We start from the raw sequence: 26,969 nt of genomic DNA, 5'->3' as shown, positions 1-26,969 counted from the left end.
CAGACATGGGAGATTGTGGATTACCTGATGGCAAGCAGACAGTCGGATGTAGATGGGTTTATATAGTGAAGTCATAGTTGTCAAGGCGACGCCTAGGCGACTAGGCGCTTTTCAAAGAGCGCCTCGCCCAAACGCCAAGAAAAAATATGTTAGGCGCATGCTTAGGGGACTGAAACACATATATAATATATAATATTTATTAAATAAAAATATATATAAAATATATAATATTTTATTGGTTGGTTTTAGTCTTTATAATAGAACTTGTTGCATGTTATCAGGTTTTGTTGTGACGAAAGTAAAAACAAAATAATCTTTGAGGGGTTTCACTTTGACAAAAGAATCAAGGAAGAGGAAGAGGAGAGAACAACAGCCCTCCATCGTTCCCCCACAGTTCTTCATTTTGTATCTCTTCCCCAAGTTTTTTGAATCATTTTATTGGATTAAAACAGGGGTTCCGCCACCTTCTTTTGTTCTTAATTTTTTTGCGTGTTTTCAGCTTTTTTTTCTCTCATTATGTGTCTGAAACAGAGGCTCTGCCCCTTCTTTTATTCTTCATATTCTTCTTTTATTTTAGCATTTTTTTCACCAACTTTTCTAGGTCTAGAATAAGAGCTCCACCCCCTTCTTTTGTTCTTAATTTCTTGTATTTTTCCAGCTCTTTTTTGTTCTCAGCATTGGTGTCTGAAACAGGGGCTTCGCCTCTTCTTTTCTTCTTCACATTGCTTCTTTTGTTTTAATATCTTTTCACTAGCTTTTCTAGGTCTAGAATAGGGGCTCCACCCCCTACTTTTCTTCTTCATTTTCTTCTTTTATTTTAATACATGTTCTCATTAAGTAACACTACAAGAAACACAAGCACAAAAGCATAGAATACATAAAACCAAAAAAAAAACTAGTTTAGAAGAGGTAGAAATCCATTGGCTTCTTATTTTTAAATTCCATCGCCTAGGCGCCTGGGCACCCCATGGCCACCTAGCCTCACCTTGGCACCTTGAAAAGTATGAGTGAAGTACAAGGCTGACGAAAGTATAGAAAGGTACAAGGCAAGGCTGGTTGCAAAAGGGTACGCTCAGAATTATGGCATAGATTACTTGGAGACTTTTGCACCAGTGGCAAAGATGAGTTCAGTCCGGATTCTCCTATCACTTGCAACTACATACTCTTGGCCCCTCTTCCAACTTGATGTGAAGAATGCTTTTCTTAATGGTAACCTGCAAGAGGTGTCTATGGATCTTCCAATTGGTTTTTATAGCGATGTGGCTAAAGGAAAGGTATGTAGATTAAAGAAGTCTTTATATGGTTTGAAACAATCACCCAGAGTTCGGTTTGAGAGATTTAGAAGTGCATTGGTTGCATTTAGCTATACTCAAACTCAATCTGATCATATTCTGTGAAAAGGAGGGGATCACTGGTGTTGGTTTTGATAGTGTATGTGGATGACATTGTAGTCACAGGAAATGATTTGAGTGAGATTGATACCTTAAAGAAGAACTTGATGTGGCAAGATCCAAGCATGGGATCTTCATCTCACAAAGGAAGTATGTTTTGGACTTACTACAAGAGACAGGAAAACTTGGGGCAAGGGCAGCTGATACACCCATTGATCAGAACCACAGGATAAATGCTTCAAAAGGTGAGCTAGAGAAGGATGTTGGAAGGTATCAGAGATTAGTGGGCCAGTTGCTATCAATGTTTTAAAACGCGGAGGCATGACGCGAGGCGTGAGGCGTATCAGCTGTGGTGGTATGGTCAGTTTGGGTATCAATGGGTGTATCAGATTGGGAGGAAAAAATCCTAGTGGTGCTATGGTCAGTTTGGAAGGAAAGGAACTTAAGAATCTTTGAAGAGAGAGAAAGAAATAAGGAGGCAATAGTGGAGATTGTTACTGTAAGAGCAGCTCACTAGGTGAAAACACTGAAAGTATTCCAAGACTTCTCAATGGATGACTTCTTCTGGAACTGGAGGTCAATTGCCCTTTCTTCCTCTAGGAATCATAAGGTCTTGGAGCCCTGGTGCCCCCCAAGTGGAGGGTGGATGAAGATGAACTTTGATGGAAGTAGTTTTGGCAATACAGGGCCTTCCGGAATTGGTGGAGTGTTTAGAGATGAGAATGGGAATATATGTGGTTTGTACTCAGGACCTAATGATCAAGGTGACTCAATGAGAGCGGAATTTATGGCTGCTATTGTTGGGGTGCAAAAAGCTAAAGATATGGGAATTACAAGGCTGATTGTTAAAGGGGACTCAAAAGTAGTCGTTAGCTGGTTGAAAAATGAAGATGTTCTATGGCAATTCAGAAATGATTTCAGAAGATTCAAGATAATATCAAGAAATATGCAAATCCATATAAGATGGGTTAGGAGGTCTGCTAATGGGTTGGCAGATGGATTAGCTAAGCAAAGAATTCATAGGCAGCATTTGTTTTGGGCTCAATATTAATTGTGTGGGGGGATTTTGATGTAAAGAGTCTTTGCCCTAACAACTTCTTTTTGTACCTTTTTGTTCCTTAATATTAATAAAGTTTCTAGAGTTGCTGATAAAAAAAAAAAAAAAAAAAAACAGAGGAGAAAATCCTTTGGCAATATATGAGGTACACCATCCTTTAGTCAATATATGAAGAAAGGAATAAAAAAATATTTTGACAAAAAGAAAATCATAGAAGGCTTGATGGAGCTTATTTCTCTCATGACAGTTCACTGGATTAGATCAAGAACAGAGTTCTCTATGCTCAGCAGCAATGACATTTTGACAGGTTTGCAGTCGTGACCTCTTTCTGGAATCCACCCCCAGTGGATCTAAACTATGATGGTTAAAGTTTCAGAACACCAGGCTGATCAAGAAAAAAAAGTTTCAGCAAACCCGGTGACTCTAAAATTGGAGGGGGTATTCAAAAATCACCATCAGCACATCCTGTTGCTGTTTTGTAGTCTTGTAAGGATAGGAGATTCTACAAGGGCAGAGCTACAATCCTTTCTACAGGGTCTTGGACTAAGCTTTCTTTAGGATTTTTCTGGCATTATAGTATGATACAATCAGGAGTCACGTCATAATAGGATAGTAAGAAATGAGATTATGGATCTCAGAGATTCTAGCATCAAATAAGAGAAAAAAAATCCTTTACCAAAATTTACAGAAATCATTTCAGTGGTCTGTAGATCTGCAAAGGTAAAGCACAAGGACTAGCTAGAGAAGGGCTTCAGCATAGAATTATATCAATTGAAGATTATTAGGCCTCTTTCCTCCCTTCCATCTCAAGGCTTCCTCAAGCTCATATTTGATGGCAGCAGTGAAGATATCCGGGTCCATCTGGTATAGGAGGAATCTTCAGAGATGAGGAAGGAGAAGTCATTGCAATCTATTCTGGACCAATTGGAATAGATGATTCATTGGGGGCTGAAATTATGGCTGTTGTGGAAGGCATCCAAAAGGCTAAAAAGATGAATATCAGAAAGTTTCTCATTGAGGGTGGTTCGAAGCTCATGGAGGAGGCTGGATGATGGTACTATATCTTTCAGAAGAGAAAAGTCATGAGATTGCTACAGGGGGGTGGAGGTGAAGTCAAATGGGTGAGAAGGGATGTCAATGCCTTTGCTGACACACTTGCTAAACGGTGGGAAGGGATAGTTTCTTTTGCGCTATGTTGTAATAAAAATTTCTGTTGGGGTGAAGGGTGGGGAGGGCTAAGAGAGTTTATCACTCCCCCTTTCTTTTCTTGTACCCATCGTACTCCTTAATTAATGGAATTGTTTCTGTTATTGATCAAAAAGAAATATAGAACTATATCCATTATCAAGGATCTTATCCCCCATGGTAATAATTGATTGTTTGAGTTGGTTGGTATTTGTATTAACAGGGAGAGAAAGAGTTTATAGGTTGATTTTTTTCTTTTTTTTTTTTTTTTGCATGTGTGTGGGGAGTGGGGGGTGATTCCAGGGGAAACTTGACGTAGAAAGAACAAAATCATGAGGTAGGTAGTGTATACTAGCCTACAAAAACTGACCATAAAACTTGTAGAATCTCTGTGAATACATACTCTGTCTTGCCTTCAGCCATTTCCAATGTAGAAAGTTCCATGTAAAACATAAAAGTCGTCAAGAGAAAACCAAACATTTATAAACCATTTATTTACCTCCAAGCGATGCAGCAACAGCAACAGAACCAGCAACTGACCCTGCAGCAGTTGCTGCAGCAGCAAATCCACTTGCTCCAATCACAGGTACAAGAGATCCCAATGTAGGAGCCAAAGCACCAAAGCCCGCAGCAATTGCTGGAGCAGCTAAACCTGTTAAAAGAATGCAATACAAGGTGAAAGATTTAAAAAAAAAAAAACAAGTTGTCAGAAACTAAGTTGCAGAGGAAAAGTGTGATTGTGAAAATATGGGGGGAGGGGGGGGGGAGGGGGGGGATGTGATTATGCCATACCACCAGTGATTGCCAACAAGGTCCCTCCAGTTATTGCAGCTGCCCCAATAATACCTCCGCGTTTCCATTTAACCCATGACTTGTCTTGGGATTTGGCTACCTCCTTTGGCTCTTCAGATTTCACCAGATCCCTTGCAGAGCAAGCAACCAAGACCTCCATGGCTTCCTAAGAATCAGTAAGAGCTAATGTTTAAATTCAACAGGCATGCATTACAGTTCAGTATGCAGTCAACTGGTTGCACAAGAAAAGCATAGAAAAGCTTAAGTATTGTGGGCATGTATAACCTAACTTCTCCATAAGCAAAGTTACTTCAGAAAATATCAGAGATTTCCAAAATATTGTCAATCAAAGATAAATACAATAGATCTCTCCGATAAAAAAGAGGAAAAAAAAATAAGACTTCTGAGAATTTCCATCCTATTTTTTTGATGAATAAGAAGATTTTATTAAAAAGAGATAAAAAGATAAAACTGTTTAGAGAGAGGCACGAGCTGCAACCCCTCCCAACAGACTAAATAGAAAGACAAATTACAAATGTGCCTAGTAAAATTGTTCCCTATTTGCCCCTTGCTTGGCTAAGCTGTCAGCCATAGCATTTGCTGATCTCCCCACCCATTGTATCCTTACACATATATTCCTGGTCAGCCACTTGAATTTTTTCAGTTCATTTTTGTAACACCAGATTACATTCTCCGGGTTCTGCAACCACCCCACCACCACCTTAGAGTCACCTTCTATTAGTAGCTGTTGCACTCCTAACTGTACTGCAAATTGTACCCCCTGGAAGGCAGCTAGTAATTCTGCCCTAGAGGAGTCCCCCTCACCAATAGGACCACATTACCACTTTCATTCATTATAATCCCTCCCATTCCAGAGGGGCCTGGGTTACCTTGGCTGCTGCCATCAAAATTTAATTTCATAAAAACTTCAGGAAGGGCTGCCCAAGTCATATACACCTTGTTCTTTCTTGAGGAGCTACTTGCCACTTGTAGAGAACAGTAATGTGGTCCCCACTGTGTTCGTTAGTTTATGATTATAGTTAGTTTCAGTTAGCAGTTTCAATTGGTAGTTTTATTAGTTCTTTTTATTTATTTCTTTTGCCATGTAAGCAGTAAGGGCAATTCAGCCCTTTCACCTTTTATTTGAGTATTAATATAAATTGTAGAGTGGGGCAACAAGATAGTCAACTCTCTCTCTCTTTTCTGAATTCTTCTCTTCGAGTTCTCCTTCTCATCTTCTCTTCGTCTTCTTCTTTCTTTCTCAATCTTTTCTTTATTTATTTCACATTGTATCTAGGACTGATTGCAGTCCTATTCGACTACTTGGTATCAGAACCAACCTAGGAATTCTTATGCTAGTCTAATCAGGCCGACTACATGAGAACTTCCTAGGGTTGGAAGTTTCAGCAGAGATATGTTCATCGGCTGGTTCTTGGAGGTTGCTGGCAGTATGCAATTGATGCCCAAAGGTTTGTAGGGCCTTGGTGAGTGTTCAGCAATCAGGAAGAATCAGCAGAAGGGAAGAAATCTCAGTTTTAGGGTTCAGACCTTGGTTTGAAGGTGGCGGCTAGACCTTTCTGAATAAGTTGACATCTTTTCTTGAGATCAAACCTTAAAGGACATTCTTTTTATCAATCTGGGAGGTGCGGCTGGAGGATCTTTAGTTCTCTCCTGAGATTTTAGGGTTTCTTTCTTGACCTACGATCAGTTCTAGGATTGAAACCCTAAAGTTTATGATTGTTGCCAATTCTAAGGCAATAATTAGACCAGTTTCAGCATTCAAGAGTGAGTTTTCTGCTTTCTAGAAAACTAACAAATCTGATTCATCTTTTCTGAGTGGTGGCCAAACCTTCTAGGTTAACTGTCAAGTAAACTTTGGGTGTAATTTCACCTATTTCAGTTCTAAAAAGGGGTTTTTTGACCTATAAATTAAGAAGGGCTGGCAGCAATGGAGTTTAAAAATCAAGGGGGAGGTTTTTTGGGGGCTGGTAGTTCTAGTAGCATGCCTAATAACAACTTTTAGATTACCACTATCAAGTTTGATGGATCAAATTACTTGGAGTGGGCCCAATCAGCCATGATGGCCATTGGGGGTAGAGGGAACCAATTATTTGTTGGGGGATATAAAGGAACCAACTAAGGAGGACCCAACCTATGCCAAATGGGTTCAGGAGAACTATTTGGTTATGACATGGCTGTGCAACTCCATGCAGCCACACATCAGCCGAAACTACTTGTGGGCAAAAACAGCTAAGGAAATTTGGGACATCATGAAAGAGACCTACTCCCAACCCCTTAATGTTGGTAGGGCTTATGAGCCGAAATGTGAAGTTAATAATCTTAAGCAAGGAGAGAAACTGATCTCAGTTTACTTCTCAACCTTGAAATCCTTATGGCATGAAATTGACCACCTAAAAACAATTGAGTGGGAAAGTTAGAAGGATACACAAACTTACAGAAAGTAAGTTGAAACTAATAGGGTGTTTGAATTCCTAGTCGGTCTGAATTCTGAATATGATATTGTGAGACAACAACTTCTCACAAGAGAAAGTATGACCTTATCACAAGCCTACTCCTTAGTGCACAGTGAAGACAGTAGGAGAAAGGTTATGTTGCAGCATCAGCCTTAGCAATAGTTAAACCAAATTTTAGGGTGATAAGGAGAGGGATATGAAAAAGGAAGATAAGAGGGACCTAATAATGTGAACATTACAAGAAACCTAAACATACTAAAGACACCTGTTGGAAGTTACATCCACATCTAGTTCCAGCAAAACTCAGAAACGAAAGGGGAAATGCCAATGTGGTTGTTACTACTGATTGTGCAACCTCATTAGGCACAAGAGCCACATCCCTAGATACCTTAGCTGTTGTCCAGGCTGCTCTGACTCAGTTGGAGGGTGAAGTTAGTAATTCAGCACCATTATCTCATCCGTTAGTCACAACATCTGCTCCTCCCACTTCAACTTTTGCTCATTCAAGTACACGGGCCTCAGCTTATCATGCTTCAGCCCAGGTAACATTGAACCTTGTTGGGTGACGGATTCAAGTGTAATTGATCATATGACTGGTTTGTCCTCACTGTTTACTACCTATCACTTATCCTTTGGCAGAGACAAAGTGTCTATTGTTGATGGCCCTCTTGTTCCCATTTCTGGCAAGGGAAACATCAAGTTGTCTAATGCCATTTCTTTGTCTTCAGTTTTACATGTTCCTAAACTTAGCACTAATTTGCTTTTAATTAGTAGCATTACTAAAACCCAAAATTGCTCGGTAACATTTTTCCCTGATTGATGTGTTTTTCAGGATTTGGAGACAAAGAACATGATTGGGATTGGCCATGAGACGAATGGAATCTATCTGCTTGGAGGGAGCTCACATGGGGAAGATGGTGAAGCTAGGAGGTCTTTTGTTTCTCAGTCTGTTGATCAGGTTATGCTTTGGCATAATCAGTTGGGTCATTTATCTTTTAGGTCTTAAAAAAGTTTGTTTCCTAGTTTGTTTGAGTCTCTCCAAATGTCCAATTTGAAATGTGAAAGTTGTGAGCTTGCAAAGCATTGTAAAACAACCTATTCATTGAGTAATAAAAGTAGTATTTCTTTTGAAATTGTGCATACCGATGTTTGGGTACCTTATCACATCACTGCTGGGGGGGGGTACAGATATTTCTTGTTGTTTGTTGATGACTATACCCACTTTTCTTAGGCTTACCTTATACGTTCTCGAGATGAGGTTCCTACCTTAACATGGATCTTCCATCAGATGATTTTAACACAGTTTGGGGTCGAAATCGTATTTCCTTGACCATGGGACTATTCATCAAAGTACATGTCCTCATACACCTCAGTAGAATGGGTTTCCTTGGTTATGCACAAACTCAGGGAGGAGGTTTGTCTCTATGGATGTCACTTTCTTTGAGGATGTACCTTATTATCCTAGGGTTTCTTCTCAGGGGGAGAGTAATGAGGTTCATTTATCATAAGTTCCATTACATGTCCCAATCACTGAAGAGGAGTGTAGTGGGGATGGTTGTCAGAGGTGCTGGGATTTGAGAGTTTATCACAGATGGTGGAGGCAGGTTGATTTCGGTCATCAGCAGTCCAGGCCAGCCCCAATTCCTTCTGCGGATCCAGATCCAGGTACTACAATTCCTTTATCTTCCATTACAGATGAGATACCTTCCATTGTTGAGTCTTCACCCCCTCTTGTTGAGCCTTCACCTCCATTGGATGACCTTGACCTTCCCATTGCAGTCCGTAAAGGCAAACGCCGTTGTACCTCATATACCTCACTGCATTTCCCAGTTCTTGTCTTATGATCATTTGTCTCCATCTTACAAGTCCTTTTTGGCATCCATTGTTGCTATTCCCATTCCCAAAACAGTGCAGGAAGCCTTATCAGTACCTGAGTGGAAGGATGCAATGAAGATAGAAATGAATGCCCTTCTGGAGAACAATACACGGGAGCTAGTTGATCAACCTAAAGGGAAGAAGCCGGTTGGATGTAGATGGGTGTTTACTGTGAAGCATAATGTTGATGGTTCCATTGAAAAGTACAAGGCCAGATTAGTTGTAAAGGGATTTACTCAAACATGTGGCATAGACTACTTGGAGACTTTTGCACCAATAGCAAAGATGACCACTATCAGAGTTTTATTATCTCTTGCATCCAGTTACTCATGGCCTTTTCTTTAGATGGATGTTAAAAATGCCTTCCTCAATAGAGACTTGCAAGAAGAAGTTTACATGCAGTTGCCTCCTGGTTTTTATATTGCAGAAATAGGAAAGAAGGTTTGCTGGCTAAATAAAGCCTTATATGGACTAAAACAATCTCCTAGAGCCTGGTTTGATAGATCCAGACAAGCTCTAGAAAAATTTGGCTATGTGCAGGCCCAGTCAAATCATACTCCATTTATTAAGAAAATGGATTCATCCTTAACACTGTTTGTTGTATATGTGGATGATATTGTTGTGACAGGGAGTGATACCTGTGAGATTGAGTCTCTTAAGCAACTCCTTCATCAAGAGTTTGAGGTAAAAGACTTGGGAGAGATACGATATTTCTTGGGTATTTAGGTAGCTCAGTCTAAACATGGGATTTTTGTTTCCCAAAGAAAGTATGTTCTTGATTTGTCGTAAGAAATAGGGAAGTTGGGTGTTAAACCTACTGACACACCTATTAAACAAAATCACAAGATCAGTGCAAAAGGTGGAGAACCCCTTGAAGATAAAGCTATGTTCCAATGGTTAGTTGGAAAACTTCTCTATCTTTGTCTCACACGAACGGACATCAATTATGCAGTCAGTGTTGTTAGTCAATATATGCACTCTCCTAAAACTACTCACCTACTTGCAGTTGAGAGGATATTGGCATATTTGAAGAGGTGTCCAGGTAGAGGTATACTATTAGTTGAAAACAGCCCTTTGAAGTATGGAACTGTGTAAGATTAGATGAAAACCAGAAAACCAAACAAATGAGAAGATTGGAGAAGATAAGAGAGAGACAGAGCTGGCGACAAGGAGTGTTAAGAGGATGAGAGTCTCGAACTTACCCTCCCTCTAACACTCTAATACAATTTTATTAAGTTAATTCATGAATAATTACAAGAGAGGCCCTTGGTTGGGCAAGAAATTACAAAAACACAGCATAGAAGAGTATGGGCCCAGAATAAGGCCCATTACAGAAAAGAACATAAATATAACATAGAATAACAGCCTATGGGCCATTCGGCCCATCTTCTCTACACTATTCAAGGATAATGGTCACATGAAAATAGAAGTTTACATAGATGTTGATTGGGTTGGGTGTGTTGATGATAGGAGGTCTACCTTTGGATATTGTGCTTTTGTAGGAGGTAATCTTGTTTCTTGGAGTAAGAAACAAAATGTTGTTGCTCGCTCTAGTGCTGAAGCTGAATATAGGTCCATGGCAAATGGTATGACTAAAATACTATGGTTGAAATCACTATTTGAGGAGTTCAGTATTACTTATAAGAAACCCTAATGTTGTACTGTGACAATCAGGCCACTATTAATATAACCCATAATCTGGTACAACATGACAGAACTAAGCATATTGAAGTGGACCAACATTTCATTAGAGAAAGAGTTGCTTCTCAAGAAATGTGTCTTCCATATATCACCTCCAACATGCAGCTTGCAAATCTTCTCACCAAGGCAGTTGCAAAGACAAAGTTAGAAGCAGATCTATGCAAGTTGGGAATCACAAACATCTATTCCCAACTTGAGGGGGAGTGTAGAGAACAGTAATGTGGTCCCCACTATGTTCGTTAGTTTATGATTATAGTTAGTTTCAGTTGGTAGTTTTATTAGTTCTTTTTATTTATTTCTTTGGCCATGTAAGCAGTAAGGGTAATTCAGCTCTTTCACCTTTTATTTGAGTATTAATATAAATTGTAGAGTGGGGCAACAAGATAATCAACTCTCTCTCTTTTCTGAATTCTTCTCTTCTTCTCTTCTTCTCTTTGTCTTCTTCTTTCTTTCTCAATCTTTTCTTTATTTATTTCACATTGTACCTGGGACTGATTGCAGTCCTATTCAACTAATCCACTGCTGCCCACTGCCTCCAAAGATCATTACAGGAGAACTAGTGAAATAAATCCAAAGAAAATCTATTAGTTGCTTGTCTAGGTATATTGCCCTCCTAAGAGAGGTAAGTCTATTACATCAAACTAGTTAATAAAGTCCACAAACCTTCACATACCCCTAGTTCTCTGGGTTTCTCCCTTTCGGTCCTCCATGAACCTGACAACATTGAAATCACCTCCCAAGACTCAAGGGATGTTGAGCCCCCTTCTTGCATTAGCTAAATCCTCCCAAAGTCTCTCCCTATCCGAGCTGACTGTCAGACCATACACATTGGTGAATTGCCTTTGGCTACCTCCTTCAAACTCCAAAATTACAAAGACCGAAAACTCCCCTGCCTAAGAAGAAATCAAATTGCACTTCTGCATGTTCAATATAATTAGTAATCCACCAGCTGAACCTCTGGCCGGCTTACTTACCCATCTCACTTGACCCTGCCCCCAGATGCTTCTAACCACCCCTGCCTCCAGCTTTGTTTCTTGGAAGAAAATCACATCTGACTTCCACCTATTCAGAAGATCACACACCACCATCCTACCAGATCCCAACCCCCTCACATTCCAAGAAAGAATTTTCAGATCCATATAAAACAGAGAGCTCCCCTAAACCCCTTATTTCCCTTTTTTGTTATTTTCAAATCCACAAGACAACCTCATCATTTCCCTTATTTTCCTCACCCCCAAGTTCCCTTTTTTCGCTAGTAATTTTCCTCTCATCTAAACATCTTTTTTCAATATTTTCCAGGTATCTCACCGTCACTTCCTCCAAACTCTCTATTGAAACCCCCAGAAATTTTCCCAATCCCAGAAGTTTTAACATAACCTTCCTGGGTTATCCTTTGTATGTGCCTCTTTGTAAACCTGCAAAGAAGGTTCCTGCCCTGCCATACTGAAACTCTTTGATGGTTGCTTTCCTGGAATGGATTTGGTTGCTGGAGTACTTGTACCCTGGCCATCCTTTTTAGTTGCTGCTAGATTCCCTTTATCCTTGTTTCCAAGGCCTTACGAACCAGAAACTTCCTCCTCCAGGAAAAGTGGAGAAACTTTCATCTTCCCACAACTCCTTTGTAGCTTGTAGATTCACACTTCCAAGGCTTAGAGTATCTTCCGAATCTGAATCTGAAACACCCTCAACTTCTGTTGACGTATCTTCTTCGTTCTCAAGATCACTACATCGAACAGACCTGGGATTGCGACAATCTTGGGAAGGTCAAGGGAGCTTTTTCGAAGGAACCCATTGTAATGAGCAGGTTTTCTGGTTCGAAGTCTTCACAGACTTGGAGGAGCTCGATGAGGACGATGTTGGACGAATTAAATCGTCTATCAACTGGCCAGCTTCAGTCACGTGTGTTTTTAAGGGAGCATGTGACTTATCAAATGGGCTATATCCAGATGGCCCATTAATGGGCTTTTCTAAAGGCCCAGTCGATACATTAGACCCAGCCTGAGATAAAAGCTTGGTCACATGAGTTTTTAAAAGGCAGCCCCTTTTGGGTTGACCCATTGACTCAACCCTCTCAATAGCCAGCTCAACTTCCTTGGTCAACCCACATTTTACTTTTATCAAATGGATTAACTCATTTGAACTTTTGGCGCCAGAAACTAACACCTGAGCAAAGGACCTTTTGGTTGTCAGTCCTTTACTTTTTAACGCACGTAATTGACCATCTTTTCTGCCCATATCTTTTGGTTGGTCTAACCTGTGTTTGTCCATTTTAGTGAAACTTTCCATCTTCCTCTGATTCTCCAATCCTAGACTGCCAAACAGAGCCTGTGCTTCCACCAGTTCATCTTCTTCCTGTCTAGCTTCTAACCACAGGGAAGCTTCAATGGAGGAGACTATCCACACCTGTAACGACAGTCCTTCAGCCCGAAGAGTAATCTTCCTAGGAATCTCCTCTGGCTTAACTCCATTCAGTAACAGGGCAGCAGAGCGCAAATCTCCCCAAAACTCCCCAACAAACCGAGCTCCACATTATGCAGCAATAGAGACAGCTACATCATGTTTCCAAAGGTGGAAAGGCAGCCCAATCAGCCTGACTATCACTCTGTCTTCAATGGCATAAGATTTTGAATTAGAAGAAGGAGACCATTTATACAGAGTAAAGGATCCCATATCCTCTTGAAAGCTCAAAGCTTCAACTTCGACCAAGTTTTCAAGAGGACCCAATACTGCCTTCTTACTATTAAAGGGAGTTAATATGAAAGTCTTCCTTAATCCCAACTTGCACATCAAGATATCAGCAACCAACCTCCAATCCTTGATCAGATTCTTAGCTTCGACCACTAACATTTTATTCCAGTGATTTATACTGAAGTTTGCATTTAATAAAGAGTTACTATTGCTGTTTGCCATGGCTATAAAACCCTGGGTGATACTCTCATCCTCCAATGCTGATGAGTTTCCAGCAAATAATCCCTTGCCTTCTTTTGCAACTTCCTTTTTCTCCTGCTGTAGGCTCCTTCGACCTATGAAAGCAGTCAAAATCTCAATCACTCCTCGCCACCCTTGACTGTTTTTCCCAGCAGCGAAACAGACCATTTGTTTCCTTCCTTTGTCGAAGAACTCTGTTAGGGAGATGAACAACCCTTTTGCATTCTGTTTACTTTCCGCTATATATCTTCCACCTGACTTTGCGCAATTTTCTTTCCAGCAAATTTGTTTTCCTTTTGTTTCTGCTTCATTCAAGAAATCCTTAATCCATTCTACCGTCTCTAAGCCTTCCACCAGAACTCTAGCCTTCTTAGATTCCCTTATCTTCATGCTGTAACACTCTCTGATTCTTATTTCCTCGAAGATAAAGTCTTTAGCCTCCACTTTCAAGGCCTTTCTCCATCTTGTAGCATCTTCAAAGATCTGAACTCTCCATCTCCCATCCAAGGATCTGTCCTCATAGATATTTGTTTTCTTTGTCTAATGATTTTTGTTGGAATATTTTCTTTATCCTTGATAAGATGAAGAAAACTTTTATGATGTAATGCCATCAACGATGCAATGTACTGCATATAGAAATGAAAGTTATTGACTAGGATTGTTATTGAACTGCCTCACTAGCCAGGCCATAACTATCCTGTGCCCTGCCTGATATGGTAAACCTTACATTCTAGAGCAGCACAATGAAGATGCACTTGAAAGGGTTATTTCTAATTCAGGATGGTCCACAGGTGTGCACGGAGAGTTCCAAGCTTTTAGAAGTTGACAAATTTAGTAAATGTGAGCCAATTTGCATCATTTATTGGAGTTTCCATTGGAAATATTACATCAAAGCTTTGAGTCTTTGACTGACACATTTGACATTTATGAATTATGCTCAAAAAAAAAAACAAACACGAGGGAGGGTTACCTGTTGGTAAAAGCAATGGTCAACAGAACCGGTGACCATTCTACACCGGTTGTGGTTGAATTTGGGTCAATGGCCATTCTATGATTGAAATCACTGGTTGGCAGTCACTAGCCATTCGTTGTGGTTGGCAACAGGTGGTCCGTTCCTTAATGGCTGGTAGTGTCACTGGACATTCTACATTTGTTGTGGTTAGATCACATGGTCTATTCTTTTCTGCCCTCTTCTCTTTATTAAGTCCCATTGAGAAACCCTTCTGTGGAGGGAGGATTGCCTGTTTGGATCACATGGTCTATTATTTGATAGTTTGTTTTATATTCATGCAAGGGCTGTAATATGAATGTCGAAATGTTCATTCCAGTCATTTATCTGCTTCTTATGTTTTCGTTTTCTCATAACCTTCTCTCTTACATTGGACACTTCTGGTCCTTTGCATGAATAGCTTCTCTGCTTCAAACACCCAGTATTTTTCTGCCCAAGAGAGGAATTTCACATAGGTTGTATTTGTTTTCCATTTAAAAGGGACAAACAAGCAAAGTTTTGCATGTGGAAGAGCCATAAAACATACCTCATCTTTTATGGATTGGAAAATTCTGTTCCCATTAATGGTGAACCAGATAGCGCTTTGAATAAAATGTTACTGTTGTGTTTTATGTGTTATTGCAGGTGCTATGGTGACATAAAAGATGATAATTTGTGTCTTATGTATTTGTTATTAGAACTGATCAAAGTGTTTTATGTGCTGCAGGTGCTAGTTATTGCAGAATATCTCAAGGTTCTGCTTAAGCGGAGCTGAAGGTGATATGGGCTGGTGGTCTTCTTTTTGTGAAAGAAGACATTACTGCATAACTGATACTTGTTTAAGAATACGAGAATATCTGATACTTGTTGCAATTTCTCTGTAATTCAGAAGTAGACATTACTGCATTACTGTATAATATACTCACATATACAACAACTGTATAATTCTTGATACAGTTTTAATGTAGGCTTTATTTCTGCAATTTTTTATATTTTCTGAAATTTTTAATAATATATTTCTGCAATTTTTTATATTTTCTGGGCTTTCATGTAATTTTCGAGGTTTCATTTAGTTTGGACCAGATTGGGTCCAATCTGGTCCATTTGCATTTCAAGTGAACTGGATTGGAACCGGTTTGTATGGGGTTTGGACTGGATTTGGTCCAGTCCATTTATAAATGGACCAATGTTGGACTGGATCGGATTAGACCAAATCCAGTCCAATTGACAGCCCTAGCTGGCAGCAGATGCAAGTCTTTAAGGCATTCTAATAATATTTCCTTGAATCATTTTTTAAAGTGGTCTTCTTTCTTGGTTTTGAAATTTGAAAAAGGTGACACCTTCCAAGATTCTGCCCTGTCACAATCCAGTATCAGACGGTTCTCAAAGGATTTCTTCATCTCACCCTCATACGACAGTCGAGGAAGTTGCAGAGGACCTGTTCGGGATACGGGTTGTCTTCCAGCTCCAGCCTCCCCCTTCAAAACACCTTCCTCTACATTCTCCGGCGGCGATCTCCCCCCAGAGATGTCCATCTCATCTTGAATCAGTACCACCGTCTCTCCCACCATCAATTCCTCCTGGCCTGACCCACCCCCTGAAATCCTTTCCCTTTCTTCCCTCTCCCTCTTTTCTATTAGACTCAACTTCGGCATCTTCTCCTGCCACAGCCACACCCAGCAGGAAAAATCACCTGCAACTATTTCTATCCTCTCCGGAATCAGCCTTCCAGCCTTCACTCTTATTCCCACCCACTCACAGGTCTTCAGCTCTTCCGCAGAGCCATCTATCCCTAGAAAACCCCACACAAATTGCCAATCCCTTCAATCACGCTCGGGCACCACAGAGAGAACGTGATCCCAAAAACTTTTAACCAGATCTCCTTCAGATCGTTCAAGTTGCTCTGCTTTTCCGGTAGCAAACTCACCGCCATTTCCATCGACCAATGCAAAGCCATTCTGTTTTGGCCGATATACCAAGGTCCATTCAAGAGGACCCACTCCGCCTCGTCCTTGGAAGGGAAGATGAAAAGGCAGCAGTCTTGAATTAGTTTCTTGACTCTCACCCTTCCCACCGCTCTCCAGCTTCCTGTCACCCACGCTTCTAACTCTTCTACTGGGATTTTCCAGTCCAGGCATCTTTGCAGAAGAGCTTTCTCACTCGTACTCCATCTACCACCATTTCTAGAAAAGACCTATCTCCCAAACACTTTAAGGAGGTTTAACCAAAACTCGGCCAGATACCAAATTCCAACCGTAGTCACCTTTTTGAAGGAAAGGTTTCTTCTAACTCCTACGCCTGCACGAACTGGGTTATACCAGGCTTCCCCCCCCCAATCTTCTTCCTCTTCCCTTTTTCCACATTCTTGCTTCCACAACTACACTCTGACCAACTTCCAGAACATCCTTAACCACCTACGAACTACTGACGAGTCAAACACATAAGAAAGTGAAGTAGGAACACCTCCTCTTCCCTTTTCCCACTTACCAAAACATCTTTAATCTTGTTTTGCAATTCTGTTCACCCATGCAAATATCACATCTCTTATTTTTCCTCGTACCTAAGACATAATCAAGTTGTTCGATTTGATTGAATAAATTCATTTTTTGTTCCTACCCTTCCAAAGATCTCTATTCCACTCCTTCAATTTAAATCTTAAACTTCGTAGCTTCTTATGGAATCTCATGCCCTTCCATTTTACACCCCTTAATTCCTCATTCCACCACTCCTTCACTTTTGCCTAAAATTTTGGGTGTGTTAACCACATGTTTTCAAATCTAAAAGGTCTAGGACCACTAATGAAGGATTCTACCCCTAGCTTAAGTGGACAATGGTCGGAGGTGATCCTAGGCAAGGCTCTAGAAACCAAGCTGCCCCAGTTATTCTCCCAAGCTATGTTGAAAAGGAATCTATCCAGCTTTGAGCACAAAGGGTTTTCTTGGAGGCTAGACCAAGTGAATTTATTCTACAATAATGGAATTTCCTTCAACTCGCATTGATCTACGAAGTCATTAAACTTCCTCACACTTGTTGTTATTGGCTGTTGGGAATTGCTAGTTTCATCTGAAAATCTTATGACATTAAAATCCCCTCCCAAACACCAAGGACCATCCCATAGACCTTTAATTGCAAACAACTCCTCCCACATTTCATTTCTCTCTCTGTAGGAGTTTGGCCCATACACATTAGTTAAAATCCAAATAACTCCATCCTCCACATGCCTAAATTTGATAGAAACAGAGAATTCCCCTATCTTCCTCTAAAGGTTCCACTACCTCATCTTTCCAGACTGTCACTATTCCCCCTAAGGCTCCCCAAGACGGAGTTGAAGACCATCTTATACCCCTGGATCTCCAAAACTTCTGATCCATCTTCCATTTAGCTCAGAAAATTTTTGTCTCCCGCAACATCACGATGTCAGGCTTTTCCCTCCTAAGTCCTTTATTAGTTTTCTCTTTCTCACACTCCCTAAACCTCGCACATTCCAGCTTACTATTCTCATCAATACCTTCCTTCTCAAGACCCTTCTAGCACCCCTCTCCTGCTCCTTTCCTCACCTAGAGCTCTTTCTCCTATCTCCCCTTCCACTAAACTCTACGTCCCCCTCAATGCCAGATATCAACTTTTCCACCTCACCTTCTTTTTTTTCTTTTTACTTTCCTTCTTTCACTCATTTTCTCTATGATATTTTTCCAAAGCCTCCCTCTCCTTTTCAAATTCTGCCTTCTTAGCTACCCCTTTACCTTCCTTTTCTCCTTCATCCTCCACCTCCTTTCTGGCCAAAATCTCCTTTCATTACATTCTTCCAGAAATTCTTCCCTCTGCTTAAGCTCCTCAAAGTCCATCCAAATCAGACTCCAAATCCTTTCAATCTTCTCCTCCAGTCCCTTCCTACAGACAGAATCAGCCTTTTCTTTTCCTTCATCAACAACAACTGTAATTCCACCCTTAGATCTGTCACTGCCCTGCCCCCTTCCAGATGAGGCGTTAGGATATCTGCAGGAGGATCAACACACAGTCAGTACCAGAAAACAAATGGACAGTCGTACCTGGCTTTGAGAAGACGAAGGAACATTAGAAGAGGCTAGGAGATGAGACTTCAAGTCTGAGGCCACAATTTTCCCCTTATCCTGGCTTTCCTGCAGAGTGTTTTGAGTTTGATTGACATCCCTCTCTAATCTTATCGTAAGAGAACCTTGTCCCTGTATTTCCTTTTCCAACCTACCTTTGCAAGGCACATGCGAGTTATGCCTCTCTACACTAATGCCCATAAAGTGTTTCTCTTTTGAATTAGCTCCCACGACAATGGTTGGTGTTGCAAGCACAGCCCCTGAAGCCAGTGTTTCAATCCTGTGGTCTTCCTTGACATCACCGATGCCGAACATTTCCTCTACAATGAACAAAAGTTCTGTGCTAAGGCTTTCTTCTTCCCACATGTTCACCTCTGCTTGTAGATCGACGCTATCCAAGCTTACAGTTTCATCCGATTATGAATCTTCACTGTCCTCTTCATCAGACCAATCTCCAGCTTTCGCAAAATCCAGGTCCCTTCTTTTTACGCATCTGGGATTTTGCCTTTCAGGTGAGATCGATTTTATAATCTTGGTCAGCATCCATTGCAGTGAGCTTGTGGGGAGAGAATCCGCTCCAGACTTGCAGCAACCAGCAGAGGAGCTTGAGGAAGACAATGATATACCGTCCTTCCGGTCTATAGTTGCTTTCAAAAATTCAACCATGTGAATTTCTAAAGTCTCACGTCACTTACTCAATTCTAAAACTCTAATATGGGCCTCTTTATCAACTTTGGCCCTTGGCCCAACCGATAGGTCTTGACTAATGGGAATTTTATCTTTTGGGGGGCCATCTTTAGTCACCTGCAACCCCACGTTACAAGGGGCATGCTGATTCAGGCCTACACCTGGTTCAGTTTCTTTGGAACTAAGATTGGGCCAACACCTCCCCAGTGTTTAAAACTGACTTTTTGGTGGCTGATAACACCTGCGCATAGGTCCAGCTACCTGTCAGATTGTTTCCTTCTCCTACACGCTTGAGATTACCCTCATGTTCCCTGCCTTTTGGTCTCCCCAGAGCCTGTATTTCCATTTTGGTGCAAAGTCTATTCTTATTTGAATCCACCAATCGTTTAGTGTCAAACAGTGCTTCTTCTTCAAACTTCTCATCTCCCCTCCCTGTGAGCCTCATTCCAGAGACAAGCTTCAATGGATGAAGCCAACCATACTGATACAAACTGCCATTCCATTCTCAGTTCTATCTTTTGTGGTATCTCCTTTGGTCTTACTCCACTTAAAAGAATAGCTGTCGAGTGGAGATCTCCCCAATAAGCTCCATCATGAGTCCCTCCACACAGCTGTGCAATAGATTCAGCAATTTCTTGCTTCCACAAGTGAAAAGGGCAAATCTAACATTCTCACCAGTACCCCTATCTTCAACAAATAAATCTGCTTGAATGTTTAAAGCCGTAAATTCTACTCTGTCTTCAAGAAGATCCAGCACTGCCTTACATTTCTCAAAAGGAGTTAAAATGAAGGTTTTCTTCAACTTCAATCATTTTGTTTTTTTTTTTTTGATAAATGAGATCCTTCAACTTCAATCTTACTATTAACAGATCTGCAACTTCCTTCCAATCTTTGACCCAGGACTTTGGTACAACTATAAATTTATTTTCCCAATCATCTTTCTTTAGATTCACTCCTATTCTGTATCTCCCTGCACTGTTAGCCACAATTAGAAACTCTTGCTTGTCAGAACCATCTTGGCTTGTAGAGAAACTATTCGTTCCCTTCTCTGTTGTACTTCCTTATTGCTTGTCAAACCCATCTTGGGCTGTAGAGAGACTATTCATTTCCTTTTCTGTTGTATTTCCTTCTTGTTTAGCAACCTTCCATTGCAGCAGCTCTCTCAAAATACTCAGTCAGTGATATAAAAGATCCTTTAGAGTTTTTCTTGCTTTCTACTACAAATTTCCTTCCATCCTCGGAAAGATGTTCCTTACAGTTTGTTTGCTTACCTTTCTAACTTGCTTCCTCCATGAAGTCCTTGAGCCATTCAATCACCCCCATACCTTGTAGCAGCACCATCCCTTTCTTTGCTTCCCTAATATTTAATCTCAGCATAGGAGGAGTTTATCAAGCTGAACTTTGATGGAAGTAGCCGAGGAAATCCAAGACCTTCAGGCATAGGAGGAGTGCTAAGAAACAAAGATAGTAACGTGACATCTTTGTACTCAGGTCCTGCGGGTGTGGGAGACTCTTTAAGGGCCGAATTACTGGCTTCTGTACAAGGAATCCAGCTTGCAAATCAGCTAGGCATAGAGCATCTGATTATTGAAGGGGATTCCCAGGTGATAGTGGGTTGGCTGAAGGATCTAGACACTGTGATTTGAGGTTTTAGAGATCTTCTCAAAAAGGTTAAATGGTTAACAAGGAATATGACAATCAGAGTTCAGTGGGTAGGCAGATCAGCAAACTCATTGGCTGATTCACTTGCAAAACAAGGGGTTTTCCGGGATACTTTATTTTGGGCTTCAGTGTAATTTCTTTTGTACTTATAATTCTGTAATTAGCTTTAAAGGAAAGGTCACATTTCATGCCTTTCCATGGGTTGCATGTAGTTCTTATTTACTGGTTTAATAAAATTTCACTCATTTATCAAAAAAAAATATTTAAGCTCAGCATACCTTTCAGCCTCATCTCTTCAAACAAGAAGTCCTTTGCTTCTACCTTCAAAGCTTTTTTCCATCAGCCTACCTCCACAAACTTCCTCATGTTGATGATAGCTACCATTCATCTTACTCTCAATTACACCCCTTCCCAGTTTTTCATTCATGATATAATTATAGAAAACAGTTTATGTACTTCCAGCCAAGCAAAACCATATTTGGATCCTTCATAGTACGGCTAATCTAAAAAAATGACAAAAGACCAATCAAGTATTAAAATCAATCCTACATTTGACAAGTTCTGCACATAGATAGACAGCTGCAAATTGATCCAGAACTGATCAACAACTTCAGGTTTGGAGACTTGTTGCTGCAATTTCAGCTTCATTGTTATTATTCAATCTCCTTCTCCACTTTTCTCTTCAACTTTAGGGGAATCAAGGGTTTCTAGACCATCCTGCACTATTTCTTTTACTTTAATAATTAAATATATGTCAACTTTTCCATAATACATATACACAAATTTGTGATAAGCAAGGAAAATCTCTCAAACAAAAGCTATTTGGATATGGTGTCAGAAACTTGTATTCACAATCAAAATAGAAGAAGAGTTTATAATTATTTTATTGAGAAGAATGCAATAAATAAGTTTGATGGCTTTTTTTTTTCTCTTTATCTTAATTCAAACCGCACATCCATAGCTTGTAAAGCAAGGAGACAACAACTGACATAATACCTCACTTTTAGGACATTGGAACGCATGTTTCATTGTTTTGATGATCTTGCTTAATCCCACTGTTGGTTGTTGTCAGGATCTATGGATGTTGTATTAATATATGGCAAAAACAATTTTACATGTCAGGATCTTAAACATATGCAATATCCACAATAAAAAATCTCAAATACAAAGAGTATGGTAGGTAAAGAGAAGAAACAATAGAAAAATGCCCTCTGCACCCTACATCTAGCTAAGCTTTATGAATTCTGACACAAAACATATAAAGCTATGATGGGTATCATACAACGGGAAATAAATAGAAACTACCATTTTATGCTGTCTATACATAACAGGTACTATAATCAGTATGGTACCAATGAGGAAAGTGAGGACAGTTTTGATGCTTTAAAGCATCCTTTTCCTTCAAAATAAAATATACTAAGACCACAAAAATTTAATGCAACCAAAGCCTACAATCAAGAAGAATAGCATACTAATTGTCCCAACAATGATGGAGAAACAAAAAAACTATTGGAGCCTAAAATCAAAAAGGATATCATTACATATTAGATGTTCCATCGATGTAGAGGCAAACAAGTAGCAAAATGTACCACAGCCATATATAAAAGGTGTATACAAATAGTGGCACTTGTTGGTGGACAAACCATTTTAATCCACTTGATTCCAAGCCACGTTGCCAGCAACCGAAGAGCCACACGATGTCGAGCATCATAACCTTTTCTTTGTCGAGTATCTTTCTTGTCATCTTCAGGTATATCTGCTACACAAGCAGAGAGGAGCTCATACAGAACAACTACTTTCCTCTGATAACTGAGCAATGTTTCTTCTTCCACAAGATTCTCATCTGATCCCCTGCCAGACCAATCAGATGCATCTTCTTTACTGGACAATATATTAAAACTTATATATTGAGAGGTTTCAATGGGCACATCAGACACTTTAGAGGTTAAATTCTTCTCACCTAGAGGAGCTATTCTCATGGCATGCATGTTCATCCTCATGATGTTTTTCTATAGTAGCTTCAGAAGAAACAGGACTGATTCCCATGCTCATTTCTGTAGCATCAACAGCTTTTGCCAAAGCAAGTTCCTGGTCCAACCTTTCTGAAGAAGTTTCATCATTATCTTCTGAAAGTAACCTAAAAAACTGTAATAGATGAATATTAATTATTAATTAACCATAATGATGACTGCTGATGATGAAAAACAAATATGCAAGATTAGAAGCTTCCACAACGGTAGTGAACACCTTTAGGTAAAAATCCCATAGTCTCTACAATAAAGAGAGTAATAATGCCTCATAACTCCAAGAATTCTCAAAAAAAAGGGACATATACGAGTTACCCATCTGTCACAGTTATAATTTATAATCCTGAGAGGCCTAAATGCATGGTAAAATAGAATTTATAATAATATTACATGATAATCTAAAATAAAGAACCACAACTCTTCTATAATGCCACTTCACCATTTTATCTATCTCCAGATAATAAAGTCTTTTTTACTGGATTAAATATGGCCATAGAATTCATATATCTTTGTATAAAAGTAAGAATATCAGATTCAGCCAGACATGAAGCCATATCTTATAAGATACCCATAATTCTCGTCACATAATCTGTACTAAGACACCTGAAAATGATAACGGCTGAGAAATAACTACCAAGCAGGTGGAAACAGTTTCTCAATAACTAGCTCCTGGACATGATTAAGGTCAATAAAATTGTACCTGATTTTTTCAAAAGAAGGTGAAACTTTCAAAGGGGGAGGATGGTGTAGGATAAAATATGGAACTTGGTTAATTATATTTCTTAATAGATTGTTATACTTTGTTTAGACTGGTGACTACGATTTGCTAGTAATCATCACCAATTCACCGTCATATGGGGTTCAGCTACATGAATCCTCTTTCGCAATTCCATTCTGTTTAATGCCATATCCATTGTTAAATTATTGGCATTTAAATCATTTCTTACTACTTCTACCCACGTCCTTTTTGGTCTACCCCTAACCCTTTCAACTTGCAACAAATCACTTCTTCTTATGTGTGTTGTTGATGGTCTTTTATGCATGTGACTGAACCATCTTAGTCTACTTCCTCTCATTTTATCACATTCTGGAGATACTTGCAGGTTCCTTCAAATGACTTCATTTCGGATCCCATCCTTTCTAGTTTATCCACTCATCCATCTCAGCATATGTATTTCTTCCACACTCATTTTTTGGACATGTTGTTTCTCAACTGTCCAACACTATGCTCCATAAAACATATGTGGTTTTACAACTCTTTTACAGAATTTTCATTCTAATCTATGTGGTATCCATCTATTACATAAAACTCTAGGTGCACCCCCTCCAATTTGCCCATCCCACTCTGATTCTATGGATGGCACCCCCCTCAATCTCCCCTTGTTATGAATTATCAAACCAAGGTACCAGAAAAGGTTACATTGAGTTATCTCTTGGACCAAAATGTACTAGCCAGATGACTAAATATCAGGAAATCTGGAGACTCCCCTACAGGCCTCCCAATAACCATCTAAGGAATAGTTTAAAGACCAATACTTATAATTAACAGGTGTCATGAAAGTTCTTTTTGTATTCTAAAGTTATACCAATAAATAAAAAACAAATAAATAAATAAAAATAAAACCAGAAAGGCAGCAAAAGCACCCAATGATTAAAAAATGAGAACTTAACACTTACCATTCAGTTGATACATTTCAATTATAGATTAGCAGAGAAAAAGAAATTGCCAATATGGTAATGTTTTCTTGTGAGGAACCAAAGATTAACGTTAAAATCCAAAACCAGGCATTCAAATGACAATTTTGAATTCTACATTAAATGGAAAAGAAAACTGCCAGTATGTTTGTTGTTTTCTTGCTCCAGTATTTGACACTTTCAACTTCTAAAATCAATCCAATATATATATTTCCCTGGAGCATGTGGATCGAACATCATGCCAGGGGAAAGTATCCCTTTATTTATTCAAAATATATTTCCCACTTACCATTGGTCCTTGGAAAAAATGCTTATTAAAAATATTGTATACCTTCACTATTTTCTAATGAAGAAAGATTGAAGGTTCTTGATTATGGATTGCAAAGTAATAAAAGTATCATCAACCTCTTCTTTAAGATCATTGAGCAGAAACCCAATCAAAAAAAAAAATCATATATATCCTATGCAATAAGATAAGATATTTCAAAGGCATGAATTGTAGGGAAGAAGGCATACAGCTCCAACACGATGCTTGGCTGGAGAAGACCGAGCAGTTTCCTCCAGCCCAGTCCAGGCTTTAGGATCTATCTGTAGGAACCTGTTTATAGCACAAAAACCATAAAAGAAAATGAGACAAAATGCTCCATAACCTGTTTATGCTGCAAAATGGATAAAGGGAACCGATCAAAATTGATTCCAGTAATTCTTGAAAATAGGATCCTACGTGAACGTCCAATGTAAAGTTTAGTAGTATAACGTAGTTCCGAATACAATAATCATCCATAAGACCATAACTACCCAAAATAGAATAACCCTATTTCACTAATTTAAAATTTCACATTAAGAATATCATCAGTCGAGATAAAACTTAACTTTCAATCAATTCATTCCACAAATTAACTTATACTTGAAACTTGTAAAAGAATGCAGAACCAATAGTGAACCTCAAAGTGACTGACACCATAGCATAAACAGAACACGAAATCAGAGCAACAGCATCGTTCAGTCAAAACAGATAAACCGAGGATTTAACACAAGCAACCTGGTATGAGTTGTTTCAAGAATTCAGATTTCAATAAAATCCATCACGTTGAAAGGGCGAGACCTGAATACAGGGCGGAGGAGAGCGAAGTTTTGGTGGATCCAGAGGTGAGAAATGTGAGGATCCTCTGTCACAGAATCGGTACTGCTGCCGCTGCTCGTTCGTTCCTCGGCAGTATCGTCATCACTAGGCAGAAGGGATGCTAAAGGGGTCTGGTGGATCTGAGCCTGGTGGAGGGCGAGAGAAAGAAGAGCCCCAGCCGCGTATCTCTGCGTGGGCGTCAAAATCGTCGACGAACCCATCATTAACTGAATGTTCAAAGCTCATCAACACTCGATGGAGTTCCTTCTCCGCATTGGTTCTAACAACTGAAATCTTCTCAGGGACATCAGAGGTAAATTGCAGTTAGATTAGATTAGAAAAAGGTTAAGGAGACCACAAGACTGAAGTTTCGTTTTTGGACTTTTCGTTTCATCCGCCGTCGTATAACATGTGAGCGTTTCGTGCATAAATCTCTCTTCAACTTCTGTTTTCTTCTTTTTCCAGATAAAATTAAACGAAAGTAAAACCCAATGACAATGTAGCTTTGATTTGATCACCACTCTTCATCCTCTTCATCATTCTTCACCGTTTCAAAGTTCAAACTCATCATTCATCTTAACAAGACCTCTTTAGCCCTTTCGACGACATTCGTCTCGTCCGGCGGCCCCCAGCCCACAGACACTGCACCAGCGGAACGAAGAGTAGTCTTTTGTTATCGGCACTTGGATTGGAATCTTACGCGGGATCAAGGCTTAGCATGGTTGACCATTTTGACTTCTCTGTTTATCATCAAAATCAGAGCCGCTGCCACACCGGCTAAAACCAGTGTGCATCTAGGGTTAAGGTGAGAATTGGAGTTATCTCATTTATAAAGACATCCCCTTTCACTTTACTGTATTAATTAAAGCATCCACGCGTAATGCCTCTTATTAAAATACCCCCTTTATGTTTTTTGTGTTTTGACAAGTAAAAAAACTGCCACTAACAACAAAAAGAGGATTTTTTTTTGTGCTCCGAGTTCAAACATTTAGTTATTTAGGCAAGTTTATGAATAGTCCTATTAAACATTCTAGGTAAAAAATTAAAATTAACCAAATAGAGATCTAATACAATTAATCAAACAAAAAGCTTCCCAAGAAAGGGAAGGAAAACCCGTTTCTAAAAATTCTATTACAATTACAAAGTTGAGCACAAAAAGGTGAGGTCTAAGCCTTAAGGTGTTGCAAAACATAAGCCTCAAAGTTTAAGGGTTTATTTGTTTCCTCTTAGTTCTTATCTTTTAAGATGAATCTTTTAATTTTAAGAAAAAAATGGTTGTTCATTTCCTCTTATTTTTTACCTCTTAAAGTGTAA

The 26,969-nt window shown here is 39.5% G+C and overlaps 1 protein-coding gene across 2 annotated transcripts in view; it reads right to left on the bottom strand.

Moving 5' to 3' along the window:
• The window catches only part of LOC104602033 (transmembrane and coiled-coil domain-containing protein STS1-like), a 64,681-nt gene extending 38,348 nt beyond the window's left edge, over positions 1 to 26,333 (bottom strand). Inside the window, exons 1-6 of one of the 2 annotated variants that reach the window (XM_019198566.2) lie at positions 25,638 to 26,333; positions 25,049 to 25,130; positions 22,771 to 22,955; positions 22,454 to 22,661; positions 4,426 to 4,591; positions 4,133 to 4,285 (exon numbers count right to left, since the gene is read on the bottom strand). In XM_019198566.2, the coding sequence (XP_019054111.1) occupies positions 4,133 to 4,285; positions 4,426 to 4,591; positions 22,454 to 22,661; positions 22,771 to 22,955; positions 25,049 to 25,130; positions 25,638 to 25,879 (1,036 nt within the window). In that variant the 5' untranslated portion in view covers positions 25,880 to 26,333. Of the gene's footprint in view, positions 1 to 4,132; positions 4,286 to 4,425; positions 4,592 to 22,399; positions 22,662 to 22,770; positions 22,956 to 25,048; positions 25,131 to 25,637 lie in introns of both variants that reach the window. The other variant, XM_088889484.1, reaches the window with a different exon arrangement.
• Between the last annotated feature and the right edge of the window lie 636 nt (positions 26,334 to 26,969).

Source organism: Nelumbo nucifera, chromosome 6 (assembly GCF_055504915.1).
Source record: "Nelumbo nucifera cultivar China Antique chromosome 6, China Antique-T2T, whole genome shotgun sequence".
Lineage (NCBI taxonomy): Eukaryota > Viridiplantae > Streptophyta > Magnoliopsida > Proteales > Nelumbonaceae > Nelumbo > Nelumbo nucifera.
Note: the sequence above shows the minus strand (reverse complement) of the source record. Positions and strands in the feature narration are given on the sequence as shown.